This window comes from Gymnoscopelus braueri (assembly GCF_963280865.1).
Source record: "Gymnoscopelus braueri genome assembly, chromosome: 16".
Classification (NCBI taxonomy): domain Eukaryota; kingdom Metazoa; phylum Chordata; class Actinopteri; order Myctophiformes; family Myctophidae; genus Gymnoscopelus; species Gymnoscopelus braueri.
Genome location: NC_137616.1, coordinates 52244869 through 52268036, shown reverse-complemented (window position 1 = coordinate 52268036; position 23168 = coordinate 52244869). Strand labels below are relative to the sequence as shown.

The window sequence follows — 23168 nt, the reverse complement described above, 5'->3', positions numbered from 1 at the left end:
GAGGACATTAGACATGTCTCTATACAGAGGAGACAGACACAGAGAGGACATTAGACATGTCTCTATACAGAGGAGACACAGAGACACAGAAGAGGACATTAGACATGTCTCTATACAGAGGAGACACGACACAGAGAGGACATTAGACATGTCTCTATACAGAGGAGACACAGAGACACAGAGAGGACATTAGACATGTCTCTATACAGAGGAGACACAGAGACACAGAGAGGACATTAGACATGTCTCTATACAGAGGAGACAGACAGAGAGGACATTAGACATGTCTCTATACAGAGGAGACAGACAGAGAGGACATTAGACATGTCTCTATACAGAGGAGACACAGAGACACAGAGAGGACATTAGACATGTCTCTATACAGAGGAGACAGAGGACACAGAGACACAGAGAGGACATTAGACATGTCTCTATACAGAGGAGACAGACCCAGAGAGGACATTAGACATGTCTCTATACCAGAGGAGACAGACAGAGAGGACATTAGACATGTCTCTATACAGAAGGAGACACAGAGACACAGAGAGGACATTAGACATGTCTCTATACAGAGGAGACACAGAGACACAGAGAGGACATTAGACATGTCTCTATACAGAGGAGACAGACAGAGAGGACATTAGACATGTCTCTATACAGAGGAGACAGACAGAGAGGACATTAGACATGTCTCTATACAGAGGAGACACAGAGACACAGAGAGGACATTAGACATGTCTCTATACAGAGGAGACACAGAGAGGACATTAGGACATGTCTCTATACAGAGGAGACACAGAGACACAGAGAGGACATTAGACATGTCTCTATACAGAGGAGACAGAAGAGGACATTAGACATGTCTCTATACAGAGGAGACAGACAGAGAGGACATTAGACATGTCTCTATACAGAGGAGACAGACAGAGAGGACATTAGACATGTCTCTATACAGAGGAGACACAGAGACACAGAGAGGACATTAGACATGTCTCTATACAGAGGAGACACAGAGAGGACATTGGACATGTCTCTATACAGAGGAGACACAGAGACACAGAGAGGACATTAGACATGTCTCTATACAGAGGAGACACAGAGAGGACATTAGACATGTCTCTATGCAGAGGAGACACAGAGACACAGAGAGGACATTAGACATGTCTCTATACAGAGGAGACACAGAGAGGACATTAGACATGTCTCTATGCAGAGGAGACACAGAGACACAGAGAGGACATTAGACATGTCTCTATACAGAGGAGACACAGAGAGGACATTAGACATGTCTCTATGCAGAGGAGACAGAGACACAGAGAGGACATTAGACATGTCTCTATACAGAGGAGACACAGAGAGGACATTAGACATGTCTCTATACAGAGGAGACACAGAGACACAGAGAGGACATTAGACATGTCTCTATACAGAGGAGACACAGAGACAGAGAGAGGACATTAGACATGTCTCTATACAGAGGAGACACAGAGACACAGAGAGGACATTAGACATGTCTCTATACAGAGGAGACACAGAGACAGAGAGGACATTAGACATGTCTCTATACAGAGGAGACACAGAGACAGAGACAGGACATTAGACATGTCTCTATGGAGGACGGACAGACAGACAGACAGACAGACAGACAGACAGACAGACAGACAGACAGACAGACAGACAGACAGACAGACAGACAGACAGACAGACAGACAGACAGACAGACAGACAGACAGACAGACAGACAGATGAAATCAGACTTTGTTCTGCTTCCTCATACATTATAGCAGCAATAACAATATAGCCTGCCCTATAATGTGTGTGTGTGTGTGTGTGTGTGTGTGTGTGTGTGTGTGTGTGTGTGTGTGTGTGTGTGTGTGTGTGTGTGTGTGTGTGTGTGTGTGTGTGTGTGTGTGTGTGTGTGTGTGTGTGTCAGATTAGATCTGACAAAACCTGCAGACCCACCACCACAGAGGAGACAGACTGCGGTTAAAATCCCACACCGTGCCTCCTTCTTGCACAGGCTTTCCAGCCAACACAACAGGCTCTGTGCACAGCGGCCATATTGGAAATAAATGGGGCCTCCTCCTTCACAGGTGTTACCAATGATACTAATGAAGGCTCTGTTCCATTTAGTGTAGCACAGTGCTGGTTCTCAAACCTTTTTAGTTCCAAGGACCCCCATAACTCTGAGAGTGTACACATGGAACCAAATGGACCCGTAATGTAACCCATTTCTTGGGATCCTCAAAATCTATATATTAGTGGTCCTATGGATAAATATAATATATATAATATATATATATATATGTATATTAGTGGTCCTATGGATAAATATTATATATATAATAAAATAAATAATAAAACACCTGAATGCAATAGCATCGCAATAACTGGTTAATCCTGAGCTGTGTCTAACTGAAATACATTTTCTATTAATATGTTCCAGTGTTCAAAGCCAAACACTAATTACTCACTCACAATGATCTGTATGGTCAATGGTCAACAAAACATTTATGATCCTGACAACCCTACCTGTATGTCAGATAAGCCACAGCCAGCATGATAATTAATGATCACAGGTTCTTGCGACACACAATGTTGCCTTAAATGCAGGTGATCAGCATGTGTTGCCAGATTTTGCAAGAGAAACAAGCGGCCAGGTCTAAGAAAAAAACATGTTTTTTCTTTTTACGCACATGTACATTTGATTTGATGATGCTCTTTTTATTCTCTTTTTGCGCTTGTTGCACTCGCTCTTCTTTAAATCAGTTGTATATCATTATTCTATTGTTGTTATTACCTATGCTGCTGCATTGTCTGAAGGAAGCCAAACCAAAATAAGTTTTACTCTTATGTACCTGTACACAAGATGCAACAATAAAGTACAACCTTGAACCTTGAACCTTGAAAACAAGCTTTAAAGAAGCAGCCAAGGCCAAGTTTTACCACTTCACGTTAGCTATTTTCAAAGTAAAAAAAATAAAAACACAATTTATTTTCATATGTGGGTCCATGGACAAATACATATTAATCTGGGCGTCCTTGATATGAAAAACATGTTGGAACCACTGGTTTAAACAACATTAGGAAACAAGCCCAAATAAGCAACGACACTTTGTTTCTAATAGAAACAAGTTCAAAGTCGTTCATTATAAGCAGACATGGCAACACTGCTTAACAGGAAAGCCCTTGAATTTCCCGCCCCCCACTCCCCTCCCTGGCATAAGGTGAATTAACACCTCCTACATGACTGCTATAACACCTTAAAAGGCAACCTTAAACTACAGTAACTCCTCCTACCAGGTGTGTTATGCATGTCTCTATCGACAGAGAGCCTAGTCTGTTGTTTCTGTTTGTCGTTGCACTCGTTAAGGTCTCGACACCTCTGACAGGTTCAACCCATCTCACCCTGACTTTGCCATTCAGACATGACTTCTAAAAGGACCAGACGGGCCGTCTCAGACGCTCTGTCTGATCTGACCAAGGAGAAGCTGGAGGAATTCTGCAGCGCTTTGCTCCATCGCAGAGAAGAGCCGCGCGTTCGCCGCAATGCAATCCAGGGCAAGAGTATGATAGAGATCACAGACGTATTAGTGGAGACTTTCACCGAGGACGGAGCTGTTGAAGTGACACTGAATCTTCTGAAGGAGATCGACTGCAACAAAGTCGCACAAGACCTTGGGATGGGTAAGATTTTAATCCTAGTCTTGTGTAACAGTGGTGTAAAAGGTACTGGGTATTTTTTTTAATTTTTATAAAAGTTACTATACATACTACAAAAGATTATCTGGAAGTAAAAGTCCTGTACTCAACATTTTACTTGAGTAAAAGCACTTAAGTATTGCCATATTTATTAAAAGTATAAATAAAAGTATACTAAAATAACTAATAATAATAATAATAATAATAAAAGCACTACACTTTTTTTGTCAAACAGTTTTTGTTGTTGAAAATAACAGATCTACAAGTCCACAATGTGTCACATTGTGAGCTTGTAGATCTGCTATTTTCAAATAGCTATAGTATAAAATAGTGCTTAAGTGGTTAATGTATGTTTTGTAATTATAAAATAACTAGAAACCAGTGGCGCAGCCAGAACGCTAGTATAGGCTGGACCTGGACGGGAGCGGGTGGGCACGCATGCATGTGCATATATAAAAACTGGAAAATAAAAAGGGGATATTTACTCACGACCCATAAAAATCGGTCAGCGACCCAATGTTTGTGTGCTATACACACACACACACACATATACAGTGAGCTTTCTCACGCTGCCCCCCCCCCCACACCCCCAGCCCTCACCTGTTAAACAAACATACAATGACCTGGATGATCAATCTCAATCAACGTCAGATCTAACCGTTTAAAAGCAAGAACAGGTTGTTTCAAGACGTGAATATAATAAAGCAGGCCAAAAGAGGGAACAGATGAGGGTGAAAGAGGAAGTCAAAGGGAGTTTTATAGTGGAATGACCTGCGTTCAACTTCTGTAAACATGTTAGGAACAACACAATAGGGACGTTGTGTGGTGCTGTATATGGAACCAAAGAGGACAATATAAAATAAACACATTTAACCCATTAAAACTTCAGCCCTATATATATGACCTCAAGTTAAAACCGGGAACGCATCTGTGTCATTTTAGATTTTAGCAACATACGTTTTTCAGAAAACTCTTTGGATTTAGAACCGTGGTTCTCAAAAATAGCAGATATACAAGCTCACAAGTTTGTAGCCTACATCTGATATTTTAGAATTATTATTTTTTACATCTTGAAAGTGTTTGAAAAATGTTGGATATTTCTCTTCTGGGGGTCCCTGGCACCAAACATTTTCAGATGGGGGGCCCGTGGCCAAATACATGTCAATTTGGGGGTCCTTGACATGAAAAAGTTTGAGAACCACTGATTTAAAAGGCATTCATTTTGTAGAATCGGCTTCAGGTCTTAATGGAGATGAGGAGACCATTAGACCTCCTTATAATTAATAATCATTAATCAATAATTATATCCAGGCTTTCAGCACAACGTACGGAGGTGGAGCTCTGTCTGTCTGTCTGTCTGTCTCTCTCTGTCTCTCTCTCTCTCTCTCTCTCTCGGCTCTGACACAGCTGGACTGATGTTCTTCAGTGTGGACGCTAACTTAATTATCATTATAGTTATAGTTATCGTTCTCAGTGTGAATGTCACTGTGTGAACTCTGACATCCACTTGACATTGATTTTATAGTTATAGTTATAGTGTTTGGTGTGAATGGTCAATTAAACAAACTGTTACAAAAACAACAAAAAAACAAAACCAGTGATGAGTTATCTATGGACACCTCAGTACAAATCTATATAAAGAGTTAAATGAAACACTAAGAGACTGTTCTTTTATGCTGTTTTTTTTCTATAGTGAATCCGAGGGCCCAGGTGAAGTCTGACCTCAAGTCTCTGCAGGACAAGAGGGAGAAACACAAAGAGTTTGAACAGAAATACAAAGACGTGTTTCAACACAACAAGAAGACGGCAGTGGCCTCAGAGAAGCAGATCAGAGCAGACATTGAAATGCTCCACCAGGTCCTGAGAGAGGAAGAGGAGGCCAGACTGGCAGATCTGAGGGAGGAAGAGAAGCAGAAGGCAGACATTGTCCGCAGAGAGACGAAGAACATTCAGGAACAGATCTCCTGTCTCTCTGACAACATCTCTGCTGCAGAACGAGAGCTGCAGGAACCTAGTGGTTCATTTCTCAGAGTAGAGTGTCCAGGGCCAGAACCACAGCTGGTGTCAGGAGTGATGATAGACGTGACCAAGCACCTGGGAAACCTGACCTACAGAGTCTGGGAGAAGATGAAGGAGAAGGTCAAGTTCACTCCTGTCATTCTGGACCCAAACACAGCATCCAGCTGTCTCCGTCTGTCTGAAGACCTGACCAGTGTGAGAAATACAGACACATCTAAGGAGCTTCCAGACAACCCAGAGAGGTTCACTCAGACTCATGATCCATCGTTAGTTCTGGGCTCTGAGGGTTTCAGTTCAGGACAACACAGCTGGGAGGTGGAGGTTGGAGACCTTCATTACTGGTATATAGGTGTGGCTAAAGAGACTGTTGACAGGAAGCGATCGAAATACCGTACCATGTCAGAACATGGCTACTGGTGGGTACACTATAGTAAAGGGAAGTACAAGAATGGGGAGGGAGAAACCATTCATATGCAGAGGAATCTCCAGAGGATTAGAGTCCAGCTGGACTATGACAGGGGGGAGGTGTCCTTCTACGACCCTGAAGACATGACTCACATCTACACCCATGAAGACATTTTCACTGAGAAACTCTACCCTTTTTTCATCATTGGATTTGCTCTAGCTAAAACCACTGATATCAAAGTCTGTCAAGCGGAGATATCTCACTCTGTTATGTTACAGTGATGGCACTGAGTAGGGTTGGGAATCTCTTAAGAGATTTTAACAAATCAATTCTGGTTCCTTAATGATCCCCTCTTAACGGTCCCATTCCCTAACGGATTGCTTTAACGATTCCTATATATATATATATATCTTTACTTTTACTATTGCTGTGGTCATTTTTTAATCATTACCACTTTGATACATGTAGACTAGCAGAGGCATCTCTTAAAGGACCACTTCACCCATTTTCAACATTATCTTCATATAATTGGTCCTCATTAATGCTCATTATAATATGACATCATGTCTGTCTGCTCTCTCTGTGTCTCAGAGGAGCACTGTGGACAGTTCAGAAACCTGCCTACCAGTGACATCATCGATGGGGGATTCCAAGCTAATAGAAACTAGTCTTTCTTTTCCTGGAAAGTTAGCATGCTGAAATACAAGGCGTTGTTGTTGCGTTACTCGAAAAAAATTGCGATGATGTCACTGGTAGGCGGGTTTCTGAACCCTCCAATGAGACACAGAGTGAGTAGAACAGTGTGAAATGCTGACGTTTTTATTTTTTTCTTTCCTTGTCATTGCCTGACATTCATGACGGTTCACACCTCATCACATGACTTCTGTGACCTGAGATTAATCCTTTAAGAGCGGGAACGCATCATGTGTCACTTTTAGATTTCTTTGGCTATTCAAAAAATAGCAGATCTACAAGCTCCTAGTGCGGTGAAAAATCGTGAAAATGTGTGCAAATCTTTGAATATATATTTTTTAAAAGCGAACATTTGTAACTAATAAATCTTTGCTTCAGGGGGATTCTACAAATGTCTTCTAAATCCCAACAGTTTCTTTTCTGGAAAGGACCCCCAAAATTATATGTATTTGCCCGCGGACCCCCATCTCAAAATATTTAGTTCCAGGGACCCCCCAGAAGCACAGATCGAAGTAAAAAAATTGCTTTAAAACATATATATTTTTAATATAAGATTTTAAGTAATTTCCCAGAAAGTTTAAAAAAATAGCAGATCTACAAGCTCATAGCACCTCACTATGAGCTTGTAGATCTGCTATTTTTAAATAGCCAAATAAATCTTATAACTACACGGATGTGTTCCTGGTCTTAATGGATTAAGGTTTTACTTGTATCTGTAAGATTGAACTTATATATTTTGTATGTATCCTCTGTGTGTTAATAGTATCTCTATGGTGTGTTTAGGTTCCTAGTGTGTTTTCCATCTGAATGTCTTCAACATGTTGTCAGAAGGTTATCTCACAATTATTATCTCATAATCGCAATTATTTGATATAATCACCATAATGTTTTGCATAATTGTCATAATTATTTCCCTTCATAATTCATCTGTTATTCAAACGTTCAAACATTTGCAACGCTCTGTGAGCTTGTAGATCGGCAATTATTTCCGCTATTTAAAACAAAATTCAAAGTATACGTTCATTAAATATGGCATGTTTTAGCATAGTACATTTATTTTTTTCAAGACAATAAGTAATCAAAACCAAAACATTAAATTGTTAATTGCAATTATTTGTCAAGTATTTTATTGTGCTTTTTGTACATTGTGGTGTAATTGACCACTATATCAGTGGTTTTCAACCTTTTTCATATAAAGGTCCATTATTTATTGAGCATTTGAGCCACGGATTCAACACCGTTTGATGAGATTTAGACTCTCAGACCCAAGGCTTATATATAATATGTTGTTGTCGTTGGATAAGATTTTGTCCACAATTCCATCCATGCTGTGTTGATGTTGGTTCCATAGGAGAGATGACAGGCAAACATTGATCAAAATAACTATTATTAAATTAAGTAATGCAGATGTTTAACAATAATGTAACTCTTGAGAGTGTAAAATGAAACCAAATGGACCCGTAAGGGTCCATTTGGTTTCATTTTACACCACGGCTGGCAACTTCCAGGAAAAGGAATATCTCAATTTAAATGAACATTAAGACTGTTGTCTGGTCACTCATTGACAACTGAAAAAGTGTATCCTATCCTTCCTATTTTTTAAAGCATAGACTGCATAGTCTTATTACGATCTATAACACACACACACACACACACACACACACACACACACACACACACACACACACACACACACACACACACACACACACACACACACACACACACACACACACACACACACAGCTTGTAGACAGAGGTGGACAGAGTACTCGACCCCAGTACTTGAGTAAGAGTACAGAGTACTCCTGGTTAAATTTACTCCACTACAAGTAAAAGTAGCTCAGTCAAAATATTACTCAAGTAAGAGTAAAAAAGTCCTTGCTTTTAAATGTACTTAAGTATTCAAGAGTAAATGCTTTTAAAAATACTTAAGTACAAGTAAAAGTAAAAGTACATTTCTTATTTTTCACATCAATGAATTTCACATCACATCAATTACATTTTGTATATGTCTTTTTAAAATCACAAGTCAAATTAGTGCAGCATTGGTTCAAAACAAGTAATCTAAATTCATATCTTTATAGCCAAGGTGTGCAACACAAAATAACCAAATAACCACAAAATATTACATTTAAATATACTGTCTTGAACAAACTAAAATATGTCTAAAACCTCAGCAATGCCAATGCAACAAAATAACTCCTCATCTAAGCAGTAGCAGTGATGTTAGGTTTTCAATGTAGTTAGTGGGTGTCAGGACCCAGGAGTGGTCATTTGAATGGGTCCCAGCCCAGGGTCATTTTGTGATTCTATGAGTCCTAAAATAAAAACATTTCCCCATTCAAGGTGCATGCATTGTTTTCAAGGCAAAAAACAAAGCATGTCACTCTTTGCCTTTAAAGAATATTCAAGGCAAAAAAGTACCATATGTCACTGCTATGTGCTAAAGCTAAATACTAGTGCTAGCCTAAACTCCAGTGAGATTTATAGTTTTAAACTCTCTAAAGCAGGGGTTTTCAACTGATTGTGAACCAGGGACCACCACCCTGATTAAGAATCAACCTGGGGACCACTGTTGTGTTGGGTGAGATTAGAGCTAAGATTAGTGCTTTGCTAACACTTGCTACTGTATGCATGCATTCCATGTAGTTAGGGAATTTTAGCAAGATGTTTGGACCATCTGTGAAAAAAAATACTACCAATAGCTATAGCTGTACTTCACCAATGTGTTCTTATAGGTGTCTAGAATCATCTCTCAATTAATGCAAACCCAAATCCTCGTGGAAAATCCTGGAGAGCCAATCAAAGTTAAGGAGCCCAGAGGACTTGGGTTTAAAAATATGAACAAAAAAAAAGAATCTAAGATTAACTTGTGAGGTGTCTAACTAGGGGTTTTCAGGGGTGCTGAATCTATTCCAACCATTCGTTTTGAGTAAAAAAAAAACTAATTTTCCATGAGAACATTTTATTACATATCGCAGGAAAAATGTAAAGAAATGTGCAGTATTGATGAAACCTGGTGTCAGTCTTACTCAGCCAACTCCTCATCTTCCTCACTCCTTTTCTCGTCTGCCTGGTTGATGTTCTTGCATTCTCAATTACACTTGCCACAAGCAGATATACACTTGACTTGACCCCCTGCTTTTTAGAGCAGCACCTGCGTGTACTACAGTCTCCCTCACAGTTGCAGCTGATGAATTTCAGTAGATAGTCTGGGACAATGGGGTCTGTGGTAGGGACTGGTGCAAAGCCTTCTCCTCCCAGTTTCCACCCATAGTCAAGGACATCCAGTGATGGACTTTGTAGCAGTAGCCAGTCTCTGGTTTGGAGATATGCCCGGAGAGAATGTTGTGCTGCAGCTCTTGTAGTCGGGGGCAGTTTCTCTGGTCTGATATTCCCAGCAGCAGCATGCTTGCTGAACATCTCAAATCTCAAGTCCCCCAAGTCTTTTGGTGGTTTCCCGTGGTACATGAGTTTGACGATTTCAATTTTTGTTTTTTGGCAAACCAACTATACTACGTAAACTCTGCAAGACGGACCAAGCCGAGACAGCCATGGACGTTTTTCTTGACATCGAAGCCCAGAAAGATGCCATCATCGCAGCCGGCTGTGAAATCTTCAAACTCATGTACCACGGGAAACCACCAAAAGACTTGGGGGACTTGAGATTTGAGATGTTCAGCAAGCATGCTGAACATGCTGGAAACCGGGAGGAGAAGGCTATGCACCAGTCCCTACCACAGACCCCATTACCCGGACTATCTACTGAAATTCATCAGCTGCAACTGTGAGGGAGACTGTACACGTAGGTGCTGCTGTAAAAAGCAGGGGGTCAAGTGTATCTGCTTGTGGCAAGTGTAATGGAGAATGCAAGAACATCAACCAGGCAGACGAGAAAAGGAGTGAGGAAGATGAGGAGTTGGCTGGGTAAGACTGACACCAGGTTTCATCAATACTTTACATTTTTCCTGCAATATGTAATAAATTATGTTCTTATATGGAAAATGAGTAGATTTTTTACTTAAAACTAATTGTAGAAAATCCCCTCCTGCTCAGCCCTAGGTGGGAGGAGCCAGACCGGGCACTTGCCTAAATTGGTAACACACCTGCACTTAATGATTTGTACACACCTGAACTGATTGCAAAAGGCCTTTAAAAGGCACTCATTTGGTGCAGTTGTTAGAGAGGCATGTAGTGAGTGTTTGGTTTCCTTCTGTTCCCTGTTATCCTGAGTTCTTTTGATGCATTATTTAAGTAAGTATTCCTTGGTTAGTTTGTCTTATTTTGTTATGTTCTCCTTGATAATATTTGGTTATGTGTACATTGTTTGATTGGTTTCCTTTTGTTTCTATTATAGTTTAAAATCATCATCACCATTTCAAGCACCACCTTCATCCTCAATCAAGGCTTGTACTGTTGTAATTGCTGAAATAAATATCTGACTTTTATATATCCATCTGGTCAACTGGTTATACTTTAAAGGGTATCCTGATGCCTGAGTATTATTTCACCACATACCGAGTTAGTCATTTTTACATGGTCCTTCGAAACCGGGATATTTGGCCATCAGGCATAGACCAGAAATATTAAAACTGACCAGATGGAAACAGTATGGCAAAGTTTATGGCAACAGTACTGGAGCTCCTATTACCGAACCTTGTATGCACAGCCAGCACCTGGCTATCCTATAGCCCAGGCTACCACGGCTAATGGCTGCTCCCAGTCACAGAGTCATGGGGTCAGTGAATATGCACCAACCCCCCAGCAGTACACCTCCCAGCAGTACGCCTATCAGCTTCAACCTTCGGCCCAGCAGTACCAGGTCCAACCTTCTGCCCAGCAGTACCAGGTCCAACCTTCTGCCCAGCAGTACCAGCTCCAACCTTCTGCCCAGCAGTACCAGGTCCAACTTTCTACCCAGCAGTACCAGGTCCAACCTTCTGCCCAGCAGTACCAGGTCCAACCTTCTGCCCAGCAGTACCAGGTCCAACTTTCTACCCAGCAGTACCAGGTCCAACCTTCTGCCCAGCAGTACCAGGTCCAACTTTCTACCCAGCAGTACCAGGTCCAACCTTCTGCCCAGCAGTACCAGGTCCAACCTTCGGCCCAGCAGTACCAGGTCCAACCTTCGGCCCAGCAGTACCGGCTCCAACCTTCGGCCCAGCAGTACCAGCTCCAACCTCCGGCCCAGCAGTACCAACTCCAACCTCCGGCCCAGCAATACGCAGCACCACAGTACCAGGCCCAGCCGTACGCAGCCCAGCCTCAAGCCCAGCCGTACGCAGCCCAGCACCTTCCGGTCCAGTACGCAGCCAAGCAACTTCCGGTCCAGTACGCAGCCCAGCAACTTCCGGTCCAGTACGCAGCCCAGCAACTTCCGGTCCAGTACGCAGCCAAGCAACTTCCGGTCCAGTACGCAGCCCAGCACCTTCCGGTCCAGTACGCAGCCCAGCAACTTCCGGTCCAGTACGCAGCCAAGCAACTTCCGGTCCAGTACGCAGCCCAGCACCTCCCGGTCCAGCTTGCGGCCCAGCAACTTCCAGCCCACCTCCAGGCGACTCCTGCGCCTTCTCCTCAAGTGGTGCCCCCAGCTCTTCCTCCTCTCCAGCCTTCGCCAGCACCCGGGCCTCCTCCCCAGTCTTTGCCAGCACCCGGGCCTCCTCCCCAGTCTCCGCCAGCACCCGGGCCTCCTCCCCAGTCTTTGCCAGCACCCGGGCCTCCTCCCCAGTCTTTGCCAGCACCCGGGCCTCCTCCCCAGTCTTTGCCAGCACCCGGGCCTCCTCCCCGGCCTTTGCCAGCACCCGGGCCTCCTCCCCAGTCTTCGCCAGCATCCAGGCCTCCTCCCCAGTCTTCGCCAGCACCCGGGCCTCCTCCCCAGTCTTCGCCAGCACCCGGGCCTCCTCTCCAGTCTTCGCCAGCATCCGGGCCTCCTCCCCAGTCTTCGCCATCATCCGGGCCTCCTCTCCAGCCGGTGCCACCACCCAGGCCTCCATCACCAGCGCCGCACACCCAAGTACACCCTACTCGAGTCCAGGCTTGTCCAGCGCCTCCCCTAGACCCTCTTCCAAAGTGTCTCCCCCGACATCCGCCCACTGACTGGCTCCACCCCCTTGGTCGGCCCCCAGACCTTCACCCGAAGTGGCCCCGCCAACGTCAATGGGCCTCTGCGTGGCTCCACCCTCCTGGTCACCCCCCAGACCTCCTCCCAAAACAATTGCGGCCACCTGAGTGGCCCCAACCCTTAGGCCAACCAGCAGACTCACGCCACCCTTCCGCCCTGCCTGGGGTCGTGTGCACCTCATGGGGCGGCTGAGGACAGACTTTTTCCCTCCCTGGGTGTAGCCAGCCCCGAAATGACATTGAGGACAAGGGCATTGTGTTTATTATCAAATACTATATTTGATGGGGCGGCTGTAGAAAATCCCCTCCTGCTCAGCCCTAGGTGGGAGGAGCCAGACCGGGCACTTGCCTAAATTGGTAACACACCTGCACTTAATGATTTGTACACATAACCAAATATTATCAAGGTGAACATAACAAAATAAGACAAACTAACCAAGGAATACTTACTTAAATAATGCATCAAAAGAACTCAGGATAACAGGGAACAGAAGGAAACCAAACACTCACTACACACTGGCTGCCTGTAACTTTTAGAATAGATTTTAAGATTTTATTGTTAACTTTTAAAGCTCTTAATGGCCTGGCACCACATTATCTCACTGACCTGCTCGTTCCCCATGTGCCTGTCCGCCGCCTAAGATCCTCTGACGCCGCCCTATTAGATGTCCCTATATCTAGGCTGGTGACCAAGGGCGATCGGGCCTTTGCCGTCAGGGCCCCTACCCTCTGGAACAGCCTCCCATTGGACATTAGGGTTGCAAGTTCCATTGCCATTTTTAAAACCAAATTAAAGACCCATTTTTATAGAAAGGCCTTTTTAACCTCTTAACAGCAGAATCTCGGTGCTTCTCATTTACTCACTGATACTGTTGTATGTTGTTTTTATTGTTGTAAAATTGTATTTCATTGTTCACTGTCTGATTTTAAGTTGTTAAGCACTTTGTAACATTGTTTAAAAAGGTGCTATATAAATAAAGTTTATTATTATTATTATTATTATGCCTCTCTAACAACTGCACCAAATGAGTGCCTTTTAAAGGCCTTTTGCAATCAGTTCAGGTGTGTACAAATCATTAAGTGCAGGTGTGTTACCAATTTAGGCAAGTGCCCGGTCTGGCTCCTCCCACCTAGGGCTGAGCAGGAGGGGATTTTCTACACTAATGTTTGGAATAGAATGGTACAGTAGAAAAATGTCATAACTCCATCCCGGGTCCGCCACAGCTTAAAACGTGTGCCAATAGGCCTTGCGCTAGATCGCGTATTTTAATAGCTTTTTTTTTTAATTTATTTTTTTAGATCTGACGTTCATAGTGACAGAACACTGAAAGAAGTCTTGCTAGACGAGATCGAAATCTCGAGATTTCAATCTCGTCTAGCAAGACTTAAGTTATTTTTTTTTTGGTTGCATAGTGTTCTGACAGAACGTCAGATCTAAAAAAAAAAGAAAAAAAGAAAAGCTATGAAAATACGTGATCTAGCGCAAGGCCTATCCGTGCACGTTTTAAGCTGTGGCGGACCCGGGATGGAGTTATGAAATTTTTCTACTGTACCATTCATCCTAAGATATCATAACGTCATAGAAAAGGTAAGAAAACCTTAGTCCAAAATTCTCCTTTAAGTCCCCACATGCAGACAGTGTATCCCACTGAGCATGTGCACAGTAGGTGTACATTCTTATCAAGTGTTTAGCAATATTTTCTTTATTTATTTTTCAGAATAGAATCAATTCAACAACACCCCAATCCCTACTATTGATTATACACTGTGCTGTACATTACAGCTTAACAATAACCAATATACCAATATTATATGGCCAGGGAGACATTTTTACTCAAACATAATGGTTGGAATGGATTCAAAACCCCTGAAAACCCCTAGTTCAGGGGTTTTCAACTGGTGGTCCGTGGAGGTATTGCATGTGGTCCCTAATCATGCATTCAGTATTGTAGGAAAGTGAAGATTTTCTTTTAAATGTATTTATTTATTTTTTTGGAGAAACTTACTAACTTTGTATTTGAGGAATTAAAGACATTATCATCATCATCAGTGGTCCTTTGAGGACGCTTATGCTTCCAAAAGTACTTCAAGCTTAACCACTTAACCACAAAAGAGGATCAGCTCATTGCCATGTCCACAGACTCTGTCAAGAGGCACATGTATGAAACACATGAGTTGTCAGGCACAATTCCCAAGGCTTGCAGTAAAAGCAAAATGTATTTGACCTTTTGTAACTACTTTTCTCTGTGACAGTAGTATTTTCATGCTGGCATACTTGAAAAATATGTACAGGGCAAGGTTTGAGCCAGAAAGTGACATGAGACATGAGACTCCACTATAGCCAGAAGAGACAAACATGGACCACCCGTGATCATGTAATGGACCACTAGTTGAGAAACTGTTCACTCAATGACCTAAGATGACACTTCAATGTTGTTGACAGCAGTTACTGGAACTTCCACAGAAAAGGGAACTGAAATCTCAAGAAGTGGAAGTGTGGCCTCATTGTGCCATCATTATTAGGAAATGTGCCCATATAATAGCATGTGTCTGCTAACTCATCAGTTAACATGAGTTTAATATAGAGGGCTGGATGAAGTAAGAGAAATTCTCAAAAACACTCAAAAACACTCTGCTCACTAGCATTATATTTCAGTTAAATAATGACTGTTAATTAAGGGCTTGATTAAAAGTGTTGCGCATAGTATCGTGCAATGAATTATATCAAGCCCTTAACAGTCATTATTTAAGAACATGTGTCTATGGACAAGTGGTTGAGAAACAGTGTTATAAAGGGTTATGCATATTTTAGTTCTTATAACTCTAATCATACAGAGTTATAAGCTGATCATAATATATTATAGACCTGGGATGCATAGTGTTAGTGTTACCAAAAAAATCAAATCTTAGCCTATATCCCCTCCCAACACAACAGTGGTCCCCCGGTTGAGTCTTAGTCAGGGTGGTGGTCCCTGGTTCACAATCAGTTGAAAGCCCCTGCCCTAGTTAGACACCTCACAAGTTAATTTTAGACTTTCTTTTTTTTTTTTCAAATTTTTTTAACCCAAGCCCTCTGGGCTCCTTAACTTTGCAATTATATGGCCACATTTCCTAATAATGATGACTCCATCAGGCAATCCGGTACACTTCCCCTTCTTGAGATTCTAACTTCCTTTTCTGTGGAATTTCTTGACTTCCCAGAAACTGACAACATTGACATGTCATCATAGGTCACCAGGTCGATAATATGCACTGTGTAATATGCACACACACACCCCACACACACACACACACACACACACACACACACACACACACACACACACACACACACACACACACACACACACACACACACACACACACACACACACACACACACACACACACACACACACACACACACACACACCCAATTGCATTTTAGGGGGAAAAAAACAACAACCAGCGAACCTAAAAGTAACTTGTACTTTTCAGCCTTCCTTGAAATCTACTCGAGTAAAAGTAAAATATTTGTCTTGAAAATGTACTCGAGTAAGAGTAATAAGTATCAAAGAAATCTAATACTCAAGTAAAGTACAGATCCTCAGAATATGTACTTAAGTACAGTACTCAAGTAAATTTACTCCGTTACTTTCCACCTCTGCTTGTAGATCAGCTATATTTTGAATAGCTGAAGTATAAAATAGGGTTAAAGTTGTTAGATTTATTTCGATGCTATATTAACTAATTTAGCCGGGGACCCCCCTGGAACGAATCCTCTAAAGGACCCCTTGACTGGGGGTCCCCGGACCACCACACTTTGAGAAGCAGTGCACTAAACAAACAGCCTGCACTGGGCTAATCTTATTTATTTGAATGATTATTCCACCTGATGGACGCTAGTACGTAAACACATAGGTTGCATATTATTTATATTATTTTATCATGCTTTTAAGTTTTATCTAGCCCTGAAACATGACTGTCATACCATGACAGTCATGGTGCCGAGTCCCCCTGGTGTATAGCGGTGTTCTATTTGTTTACATTGCCAACTCTCACAGAGTGAGTTATTGTCTCACCGAGCCACAGATGTTACAAGGCGATCCGGACCACGATAAGTACCCGTATCTCCCGTATTGTTCAATAAAAAGCATTTTAATCCCATCGCCGGCCATTTTCTTATTTTTTTTGTAATGTATCAGAGTGCAATACACCTCCCAACCATTAGTGTTGCATGGTTGAAAGTATCGGAGAAGATTTGGAGAAAATGGCCGGCGATCGGATTAAAATGCTTTTTATTGAACAATACGGGAGATACAGGTACTTATCGCGGTCCGGATCGCCTTGCAACATCCGTGGCTCGGGGGTAAGCACTTTCTATTTGAAATCTGAACGTTTATGTACATGTGAGAGTTGGCAATGTAACAAAAAAAATCGAACACCGCTATAAACCAGGGGGACTCGGCACCATGACGCTTGTATACAAGCGCCATGTGAACCATGGCTAAGTTTTATCATGCTTTTAAGTTGTAGTTTTAAATGTAGTTTGTGTCTTTTATAGTATTGACTGTATGTTGTCTTTTAACCACTGCACAAACGTTCCGAAAGGAAAATAAAGTTGTTTGAAGTTGAAGTTGACAAATAACAGGCTTTGGAGCGATAGAATCGAGTTTTTTGGGTGAACTATCCCTTTAAAAGGCAACCCTAAACTACAGTAACTCCTCCTACCAGATGTGTTATGCATGTTCCTATCGACAGAGAGCCTAGTCTGTTGTTTCTGTTTGTCGTTGCACTCGTACACTGCTTGACACCTCTCTGACAGGTTCAATCCATCTCACCCTGACTTTGCCATTCAGACATGACCTCTAAAAGGACCAGACGGGCCGTCTCAGACGCTCTGTCTGATCTGACCAAGGAGAAGCTGGAGGAATTCTGCAGCGCTTTGCTCCATCGCAGAGAAGAGCCGCGCGTTCGCCGCAACGCAATCCAGGGCAAGAGTATGATAGAGATCACAGACGTATTAGTGGAGACTTTCACCGAGGACGGAGCTGTTGAAGTGACGCTGAATCTTCTGAAGGAGATCGACTGCAACAAAGTCGCACAGGACCTTGGGATGGGTAAGATTTATGTAACTTACGTAACAGTGGTGTAAAAGGTACTGGGTACTTTTTATTTTATTTTATAAAAGTAGCAATACTATACATACTACACAAATAATCTGGAAGTAAAAGTCCTGTACTCAACATTTTACTTGAGTAAAAGCACTAAAGTATTGGCATATATATTAAAAGTATAAATAAAAGTATACTAACATTTTTTGTCAAACTGTTTTTGTTGTTGAAAATAACAGATCTACAAGTCCACAATGTGTCACATTGTGAGCTTGTAGATCTGCTATTTTCAAATAGCCATAGTATAAAATAGTGCTTAAGGGATATTTCACTTTCAAAAAAACTTTGGGTCATTTTATCGTCTACTCAGGCTTTTGTGAGCCCCCCAGACCGTTTTTAAGTTGCTTGATTTAGTGTTTCGATATTTGATAATCATTTTATCAGACACTCCCCCTTCCTATACAAACCCATTATAACTTCAAACTCAATTTTTAACCTGTTACATTCATGAAAAACACCCGTCCTTGTTTCTGCTGACTCACCCTGCCCTCCTAATACGTGAGGGGGACGTGTTTTTTCGATTACCTTTTTCATTTTTTTTTGTTTTATTTTTTTATTGTATTTAATTTGTTTCATTTTCCCCAAAAAATATTAAAAATAAATGAAAAAGGTAATCGAAAAAACACGTCCCCCTCGCGTATTAGGAGGGCAGGGTGAGTCACCAGAACCAAGGACGGGTGTTTTCGATGAATCTAACAGGTTAAAAATGGAGTTTGAAGTTATAATGGGTTTGTATAGGAAGGGGGCGTGTCTGATAAAATGAATATCAAATATCTAAATACTGAATCAAGCAACTTAAAAACGGTCTGGGGGGCTCACAAAAGCCTGAGTAGACGATAAAATGACCAAAAGTTTTTTTGAAAGTGAAAATTCCCTTTAAGTGGTTAATGTATGTTTTGTAACTATAAAATAACTAGAAACCAGTGGCGCAGCCAGAATGCTAGAATAGGCTGGACCTGGACGGGAGCGGGTGGGCACGCATGCATGTGCATATAAAAACTGGAAAATGAAAAGGGGATATTTACTCACAACCCGCAAAAATTGGACAGCGACCCATTGTTTGTGTGCTATACACACACACACATATACAGTGAGCTTTCTCACGCTGCCCCCCCCCCCCCCACACCCCCAGCCCTCACCTGTTAAACAAACATACAATGACCTGGATGATCAATCTCAATCAACATCAGATCTAACCGTTTAAAAGCAAGAACAGGTTGTTTCAAGACGTGAATATAATAAAGCAGTCCAAAAGAGGAAACAGAAGAGGGTGAAAGAGGAAGTCAAAAGGAGCTTTATAGTGGAATGACCTGAGTTCAACTTCTGTAAACATGTTAGGAACAACACAGGGATGTTGTGTGGTGATGTATATGGAACCAAAGAGGACAATATAAAATAAACACATCATTTAATGGAGATGAGGAGACCATTTAAATAGAGGCAGGCAGCTGGTATTACTGCAGATAAGCTCACCTCATAATAATTAATAATCAGTCACATCATCCATAATTATATCCAGGCTGAAACAGTGTGTCTTGAATATAAAGTTAAGACTTATTAGAGCATTTTCAGCTAATTGACTTGTGAAACGTGATACATAACCATAATGCCATTATAAACTACTACAAGACACACTGTTTCAGCTGGAAGTGAGATTCACCATTCTAGTGAATGAGGCAGCCTAGAGGGCGGAGCCAAAAGTACACTGTGCGTATGTCACTGATCACATGACCTCAATCAATTCTCCAGTTCTAGGCAACATAGAAGGGGGGGGGGGGGGGGGGGGGGGGTTCTTATTTCCACACAACAGCTGTAAGGTGTTTTAAAGACGAGTTCAATGTTGAAAATGAGTGGTATTCCCATTTAAGCAATCTGTTACAAAGAATGAGTTATCTATGGACACCTCAGTACAAATCTACATGAAGAGTAAAAATGACTGTTCTTTTATGATGTTCTTTTTCTATAGTGAATCCGAGGGCCCAAGTGAAGTCTGACCTCAAGTCTCTGCAGGACAAGAGGGAGAAATACAAAGAGTTTGAACAGAAATACAAAGACGTGTTTCAACACAACAAGAAGACGTCGGTGGCCTCAGAGAAGCAGATCAGAGCAGACATTGAAATGCTCCACCAGGTCCTGAGAGAGGAAGAGGAGGCCAGACTGGCAGATCTGAGGGAGGAAGAGAAGCAGAAGGCAGACATTGTCCGCAGAGAGACGAAGAACATTCAGGAACAGATCTCCTGTCTCTCTGACAACATCTCTGCTGCAGAACAAGAGCTGCAGGAACCTAGTGGTTCATTTCTCAGAGTAGAGTGTCCAGGGCCAGAACCACAGCTGGTGTCAGGAGTGATGATAGACGTGACCAAGCACCTGGGAAACCTGACCTACAGAGTCTGGGAGAAGATGAAGGAGAAGGTCAAGTTCACTCCTGTCATTCTGGACCCAAACACAGCAAACCCCTGGCTGTATCTGTCTGAAGACCTGACCAGTGTGAGAAATACACATATCGCTGATGACCACACCACAAAAAGGAGGCAGCTTCCTGAAAACCCAGAGAGGTTCACCAACAAATTTGTTGTTCTGGGTTCTGAGGGTTTCAGTTCAGGAAAACACAGCTGGGAGGTAGAGGTTGGAGACCATCCCTACTGGTACATAGGTGTGGCTAAAGAGACTGTTGACAGGAATGCACAGGTGTACACACCAGAATGTGGGTTCTGGTGTGTATACTATGAGGATGGGAAGTACATGATTAGGTGGGGAGAACCCAACCCAGTCCAGAGGAAACTTCAGAGGATCAGAGTCCAGCTGGACTATGACAGGGGCGAGGTGTCCTTCTACGACCCTGAAGACATGACTCACGTCTACACCCATGAAGACATTTTCACTGAGAAACTCTACCCTTTTATCTTGATTGGACGGTCTGATGGTGCTGAAACCACCGATATCAGAGTCTGTCAAGCAGAGATATCTCACTCTGTGATGACACAGTGATGGCAGGGAGCTGTGCGCGCTTCCGTGCATGTGCGTGTGTGGGGGTCAACTCCTAATACTAAACACAAATAAAAAATAACAGCTCTGTTATCTTAATAACAGAGCTATTAGCAAATAAAATGAAACTTTGTGTAGCCTACTAAGATTTCAGTTCATGATTCAGTTCAGATCAAGTTCAAGCCTTCACATATTGCATTATGCAGTAATGTCAGAATGTCAGCTCTTTCTCTAATGCATTCACAAAATGACAGTTTCTCCATTGTCACACATGTCCCTTACAGTCATCGTCACATGATTATATAGTCTAGTGTCAGTGCTGTCACATGATTATATAGTCTAGTGTCAGTGCTGTCACATGATTATATAGTCTAGTGTCAGTGCTGTCACATGATTATATATAGTCTAGTGTCAGTGCTGTCACATGATTATATAGTCTAGTGTCAGTGCTGTCACATGATTATATAGTCTAGTGTCAGTGCTGTCACATGATTATATAGTCTAGTGTCAGTGCTGTCACATGATTATATAGTCTAGTGTCAGTGATGTCACATGATTATATAGTCTAGTGTCAGTGCTGTCACATGATTATATAGTCTAGTGTCAGTGCTGTCACATGATTATATAGTCTAGTGTCAGTGATGTCACATGATTATATAGTCTAGTGTCAGTGCTGTCACATGATTACATAGTCTAGTGTCAGTGATGTCACATTCTCTCAGCACCAACAAAGTCTTTTCCTAATTCCTCATGGATTCTCCTTTTTTTCATGAGGCTTTACATCGAGGTCAAGGAAAAGAGGTTGAGGAAAGGAAATAGACGTTTTTTTGTTTTGCTTTGTTTTGTTTTGTTTGTTTCATCTTTACTTTTACTATTGCTGCGGTCTTTTTAAATTATTACCACTTTGATACTGTAGACTAGCAGAGGCACCTCTTAAAGGACCACTTCACCCATTTTCAACCGTATCTTCATATAATTGGTCCTCAACAATAATGCTCATTATAAGATGACATCATGTCTGTCTGCTCACTCTGTGTCTCATTGGAGGGCTGTGTGTGGACAGTTCAGACACCTGCCTACCAGTGACATCATCGATGGGGGATTCCAAGCTAATAGAAACTAGTCTTTCTCTTCCTGTAAAGTTAGCATGCTGAAATAGAAGGCGTTGTTGTTGTGTTACTCGAAAAAAAAAGAAGCAAAATCTTGTTTGAAATGGCCAAACCTGCCTATAGCGATGATGTCACTGGTAGGAGGGTTTCTGAACCCTCCAATGAGACACAGAGTGAGTAGACCAAAAATGGTGTCATGTTAAAATGAGTGTTAGTGAGGAGCAATTATATGAAGATATGATGGTTGAAAATGGGTGAAATGCTGAGGTTTTATCTTTTTATTTTCTTGTCATTGCCTGACATTAATGACGCTTCACACCTCATCACATGACTTCAGCCTGCCTGCCTGCATGCATGCGTGTGTATGTGTATGTAACATTCAATGCAGTAATGTCAGAACGTCAGCCCTTTTACAAGTCCATTCACAACATGACAGTTGCTCCATTGTCACCCCAGCAACTTATCCAGGCATCAGTCATATCAAAACTTGAGTACTGTAACTCTCTCCTTACCGGCCTCCCGGCATGTGCACTTAAGCCTCTCCAAATGATCCAGAATGCCGCAGCACGCTTGGTCTTCAACCAGCCAACATGTTCACATGTCTCCCCCCTTCTCCGCTCCCTCCATTAACTCCCAGTTACTGCCCGCACAGAGTACAACACACTGACGTTGGCCTACAAAGCAACCAAAGGTATGGCACCCCCATATCTTCAAAGTCTGATCCAACCCTACAGCCCCTCCTGCTCTCTCAGATCAGCTAACACAGGGAAGCTGACAGAACCTTCGCTAAAACATCCGGGACAGCGCTCCACACGTCCCAGACTCTTCTCCCTTCTGGCTACCAACTACGACTCACTCCCAATCTTCTGCCGTAATCTGAAGACTCACCTCTTCAAATTCCACCTCAGCCCGTAGTAGCACTTGCCCTAGCTCACAACGCGTCTGTGAGCTTATAGATCGGCTATTTTCAAATAGCTG

General features: G+C 42.3%; 3 protein-coding genes across 4 annotated transcripts in view; 2 read left to right on the top strand and 1 right to left on the bottom strand.

Annotated features, from left to right (window-relative positions):
• The window catches only part of LOC308102580 (E3 ubiquitin-protein ligase TRIM35-like), a gene marked incomplete at its 5' end in the record, with an annotated part of 614451 nt that extends 607994 nt beyond the window's left edge, over positions 1-6457 (top strand). Inside the window, 2 exons of one of the 2 annotated variants that reach the window (XM_080452349.1) lie at positions 3427-3687; positions 5396-6457. In XM_080452349.1, coding sequence (XP_080308475.1) covers positions 3429-3687; positions 5396-6408 — 1272 coding nt within the window. In that variant the 3' untranslated portion in view covers positions 6409-6457. Of the gene's footprint in view, positions 1-3426; positions 3688-5395 lie in introns of those variants that run through there. The other variant, XM_080452348.1, reaches the window with a different exon arrangement.
• Positions 1-23168, bottom strand: part of slc35f1 (solute carrier family 35 member F1) — a 51321-nt gene that overhangs the window by 18548 nt on the left and 9605 nt on the right. The window lies entirely within an intron of this gene.
• On the top strand, positions 17782-21273 carry LOC308102581 (E3 ubiquitin-protein ligase TRIM35-like). Its single transcript, XM_080452350.1, has 2 exons — positions 17782-18042; positions 20063-21273. The coding sequence occupies exons 1-2, from the start codon at positions 17784-17786 to the stop codon at positions 21082-21084; spliced, it is 1281 nt and encodes a 426-aa protein (XP_080308476.1). The 5' UTR covers positions 17782-17783; the 3' UTR covers positions 21085-21273.

Excerpts from the sequence above, each read along its gene's own strand:
- LOC308102581 (XM_080452350.1), top strand. The coding sequence starts at position 17,784 with ATGACCTCTAAAAGGACCAGACGGGCCGTCTCAGACGCTCTGTCTGAT. Across the intron at positions 18,043-20,062 it reads CGCACAGGACCTTGGGATGG|TGAATCCGAGGGCCCAAGTG; the intron begins GTAAGATTTATG and ends CTTTTTCTATAG.